The following is a 4,841-nucleotide window of genomic DNA, read 5'->3' as shown; positions in this document are numbered from 1 at the left end:
TTGGACGAGCGACGGCGAAGTGAGCGCCCTACTTACAAATCGGACGAGTCGAGGTGAAGGATCACTTCTGAATCAGACAAGGGAGGGCGACAGCGAAGTGAGCGCCCCTCTTACGGATTGGACGAGGTGGAGAGAGAGCTCCCCGAGTCGAGAGTAACTGAGAACGAGTGTGGTGGTGGAGACGCCACTGTGGGCTACGAGTGCGGCAGCAAGCAGTGCGACGAGTGGGTTCCAGGCGGGGTACGACGTGGGTGGAAGCAACGGCGGACACTGAGGTCCGGGGGTGTTTCAGAAGCGTCACGCGCGGGATCTGGGGACAGTCGGCGTGCTACTTGAACGCGTGCGAGTGGTTGTACGAGGACGAGAACGAGTATAGTGTTGGCATTTGCTAGCTCTATTGAGGTTACTGACGAATCTCTTAATAAAATTGGAACGAACGCACGAGGCGGGCGTTCCGGCAGGGGGAGATCAAGTGGATCTCTGACGGCCAGTACTGCGTTGAGACTACGAAGCTCACGAGCGACCTCGCAGCGTGAGTATACGACCTGCCCAGCGGTTCGGGCAAGATAAGAGGACCGGTACATGGTGGTCATACAGGGGCATCAATTGAGCGGTACGAGCTATTTGGAGAGTGTATCAGCGACGAAGGCATCGCCCATGACGACTTTGACTTCCACTCGCACGAAGACGGCCTCCAGGTCCGGCAAGTCGAAGCGCATCACTCGGCGCAAGACCAAGGATTTGCTGGTCCAGACAGACGATGACGACGAGGCGGGCCAGAGCGAAGCTGATGAGCACGGTGCACAACAACGAACGGCACGTGAAGAAGTGCTGCGGGAGGACGCTGAGACGAGGAGCGGCAGCGCACGACACGTGGAGGTGGCACCGGTGACTACAAGCAGCACCTCAGCAATCCCGACGGCAACGGAGCGTACGGCGGTGAGCTGTACGGCGACGGTTACACCTTCAACGACGACGGGGACAACGACGGCGACTACGCCTGAGCTGGCGTCTATGGCGACGACCATGCGGCAGTTGGCAGCGATGGTAGCGCGCCTGCAACCACCGACGCCGAACGATGAGACACACGGGCGACGATCTGCAACGCGTGGGCGGCAACGTCGTGATAACGAGACGAGGGCGACACCAGGAGCGCCTGGAGACGAGAGCAGCTCGTCTGAGTCGAGCAGCAGATCCAGCGAGAGCAGTTGGACCAGTAACAGTGACGGTGGCGACGACTCGAGTGATAGCTCGGACGACGACGTCAGCGAACGGCGCCGACGTAACGAGCGACGTGGACAACGAGCGCGTCGTGAGCGGCATTCACGACGAAAGAATGTCAAGGATCTGGAGCTTCCAACCTACACGCCATCGCCGAAGGTATCGGTCTCGACGTGGATCGACCGTGTAGATTTGGCCCTCCAAGGAGCTGAAGAGTCGGGACGAGGAAAGTGGTCGGACAATGCACTCTACTATATCCTAGGCAACAAACTGATGGAGGACGCCGCCAAGTGGTGGGTCAACATGAACAGGAGGCTACCTACAAGGAAGAGGAAGTGGTCGAACCTCAAGAAGGCTCTGCTACGCCGCTACGGCGAACGCAAGGACAAGTCAGCGGCAGAGTGGCGAGTGAGCATGCGGCCGATGATGCCTGGAGAAACGTATGTAGATTTTGCGGCTGGCCTGCGCGATGTCATCGGCCGTAACAATGTGCATGAGCGCGTCCTGCTCGCGCAATTTTATCGATGTCTTGATAAGACTACGCGGAAGCTCGTCCGGCAAGAACCAAGGCCAAAGACACTGGAAGAGGCCGTGGACAAGGCCACCGAGATCGACGACCCGATGGATAACGTCGCCCAAGGGGTGTTGAACAGCGGCTTGCCATGGGCCATGGCACCGAGGCCGTACTTGATACCGATGGCTGGAACGACGGGTCAAACGATACCTGGGATCGGAGGTATGGGCCTGCCGGCCGAAATGCTGAGCAACGTGAGCACGAATGAGGGAATAATGGCTAGGAGGGACATGGAGCATGTGGCGCTCTTTACGAATCCTCAAGGTGTCTATAACAAGGCCACTGGTACGTGGGATCCGCCTCCGGGACACGTCTGGAACGGGAAGTACTGGTACGAGCCTCGCAAGTCGGACAGGAAGCGAACGGCTGCGAAGGTGGTGACGAGCGCCAAAGCGTCGGACAAGAGAGCTGTCAGGTATCGGACTAAGAACGAGATGGACGAGTCCAGTGGCGACGAGGCCGATGTCAAACCGCGTAAGAAGTTCAAAGCGGCAGTCAAACAGGCGGGTGGAGACAAGCGACAAGTGGCGTCGAGGAAGACGGAAGAGGAGCGTCCGAACGGCAGGTCAAGCGGCACGAGCCGTCCGAACAGCGGAGTGTGTTTTCACTGCGGTCAGTCAGGCCACTGGGCAACGCAATGCCCGAACGAACCGAAGTGTTTTGCGTGTCACCAGCCTGGTCACTACGCACGAGCATGCACCGACGCTGATGCGAAGGCGCAGAACGATGCCTATTTGGAGCAGCGTGGGCGTAAGCCACGTCCAGCGGCGGAAAACGAGTAGCGGGCGCGATTGAGGGGGTATGGCGTCCGGTGAGAGGTGAAAAACCCCGGCTGGAAGAGCTGACGGCGGATGGTAACGATGAACGGAAGCAGGTGAAGGTTGTTCCAGCGACCGACACGATGAGGACGAGGAGAACTGAGCAGGCAACGACTGTTCGGCCGGTGAACGGAAGAGACGATGTACGGAACAGAGAGGCGCCACGCGCGGCAGATTCTGGCGAGATGAGCAAGACGAGGGCGGCAAATGCCGACGAGATCGAGGAACGCAGGGCGAGGAGAGGTGTCCCTGTGCGCACGATGACGGGAGCGGTACGCCTGTGCAACGACGGCGCGACTTCGGTCGTGGAGATGATGAAGAAGGAGGCAGAGGCGAAGGATGCAGCGCGAGCTGCTATCTACGTAGCCACCGTACGTCCAGCGATGGCAGCTGCGCGATACGTGCGAGCTGACCACCAGCATGAGCAACGAGACAAGGATGAAGTGACACGGAGGGTGAACGATGGACGTCTGCCTGGAGAAGGCGCAGACCCTCTTGGTGCTGGAGAAGGCGCGCAGCCAAGTGCGTCGGCGGCGGCAACCGTGGACGAGATGACGATGAGCAGCCCTTGCATGTTGACATCGGTGCCACACGCAATGGTGGCGGTGATGATCACGAGTACGAAGACGGACGTGTCGGTGACGACGGACGTGGACGCGACGTCGAATGAGAACACGGCAGTGCAGGCGAACGAGTCGCTGGCGGCGACTGTGGGCACGACGGAGTCGGGCGTGAGGAAGACGAGCACGGTGCTCAAGATGCGCCCGAACAGGAGGAACAGTTCGTGCGTAGTGATGCGGGCGAGTATGACGAGGGGTCCGCTCACCGCAACGAGTGCGAGTACGGCGTCAATGAAGAACGTTGGCGTAGCGGACGATGCGCACGAGAAGCTCGCCGAAGATGCGAACGGGGAGAAGATGATGGCAGACGACGCCTCGATGGAGAAGGACAGGGCGGAGCCAGTCCCGGTGACGAGAAGCCGCGCAGCAAAAGCGTGCTTGGTGGTGACCAGCGCGAGTGCACCAGCGTCCACGATAACGATGAGAACAGGGGAGTCGGTGGAGGCAGCGCCCGCGACGATGCACGAGACCGCGGTGAACGATCCGAACGGCGACGTGGCCACGGACGGCGGCGCGACGAGCGAGGCGAGCGGTGAATCGGGCGGCAATGCCTACGAGCGTGTCGAAGTTGAGCAAGCACGTGTTGCACGACGGGAGGCTCGCCAACAAATGAAACGGGAGCTTGCAAAGGTTCGGATTGCCCGCAAACGAAGTGCGGAGCGTGAGAGAGTGGCGGAGCAGCAGCGCATGAGTGCCGAGCGACTGGCGGAGCGGCGGCGTGTGGCCGACGACGCCATGAAGGAGCTCGACGAACGCAAGCAACAGCGTGCGCATGACGAAGCCGAGGGACGAGTGCGGCAGCAAGTCAAGCCTGCACGAGTCAGCCTCGTGCAGCATCGCGATGACCAAGTTGAGCGACGGCCAGTTCGTGGCGAAATCGTGGAGTACATTGGAGCGGATGACGGGCTCCCCACCGCGATCATGGAAGTGTCGGGCGCGAGGAGACACGTGAAGTTCGACAGTGGAGCGAGGTACACGGTGGCAGGCACAGATTGGATGCAATACGGCGATCGAGTTGAGCGAGTAGCCCCTGTCGACTATGTAGAAGGCATTGGCGGCTTTTTGTTGGACATAGTGGGTGTGTGGGAGTTCCACATGCGCAGTGTCTTTGGTGAAATCATTCGTGTGGAGGTATGTATTGTGTCCGGATGCACGGACGAGTTCCTCCTTGGCGTTGACTTCATGCGTGATCATGGGGCAACTATGGATTTCGATAGGAACGAAATTCGCTACACTACGGAGGGCCGGATAGTGGTCATCCCGTTTAGGACGAGCGGCGACGGTAATGGAGCACGAGTGGCTGCTGTGCGAATAGTGCGAAGAACGGAAATTGATGCATGTGCAGTGACACCGGTCGAGGTGGCAGAAGTGGCGAATGATGATGAAGTAGGCGTCTTCCTGCCTACGAAGTACACCGGCGCGGTGATGTTGGCGGCGACCGTCACGAAGGTCAAGAACGGCAAAGCGATAGTGCCGGCGGTGAACGCAAAGAACGCGCAGGCGCGATTACCAGCAAGGCAAGAGTTGGGTCAGTGGGTACCGCTAGATAGCAGCATAGAGCTATTGCAAATGAACGGAGAATTGCGGCGTGAGCGGATCCACGAGTGA

The 4,841-nt window shown here is 59.7% G+C and overlaps 2 protein-coding genes across 2 annotated transcripts; both read left to right on the top strand.

Moving 5' to 3' along the window:
• Positions 1 to 657: 657 nt before the first annotated feature.
• On the top strand, positions 658 to 2,577 carry IUM83_18273 (uncharacterized protein; the record flags this gene model as incomplete). The annotated part of the gene is made up of 1 exon (XM_067943263.1): positions 658 to 2,577. The coding sequence occupies one exon, from the start codon at positions 658 to 660 to the stop codon at positions 2,575 to 2,577; it is 1,920 nt and encodes a 639-aa protein (XP_067785937.1).
• Positions 2,578 to 2,798: 221 nt separating this feature from the next.
• Positions 2,799 to 4,841, top strand: IUM83_18272 (uncharacterized protein; the record flags this gene model as incomplete). The annotated part of the gene is made up of 1 exon (XM_067943262.1): positions 2,799 to 4,841. One exon carries the CDS (start codon positions 2,799 to 2,801, stop codon positions 4,839 to 4,841), a length of 2,043 nt encoding a protein of 680 aa, XP_067785936.1.

This window comes from Phytophthora cinnamomi, assembly GCF_018691715.1.
Source record: "Phytophthora cinnamomi strain GKB4 chromosome Unknown Contig73, whole genome shotgun sequence".
Taxonomy (NCBI): domain Eukaryota; phylum Oomycota; class Peronosporomycetes; order Peronosporales; family Peronosporaceae; genus Phytophthora; species Phytophthora cinnamomi.
This window is presented reverse-complemented; position numbering and strand designations above follow the sequence as displayed.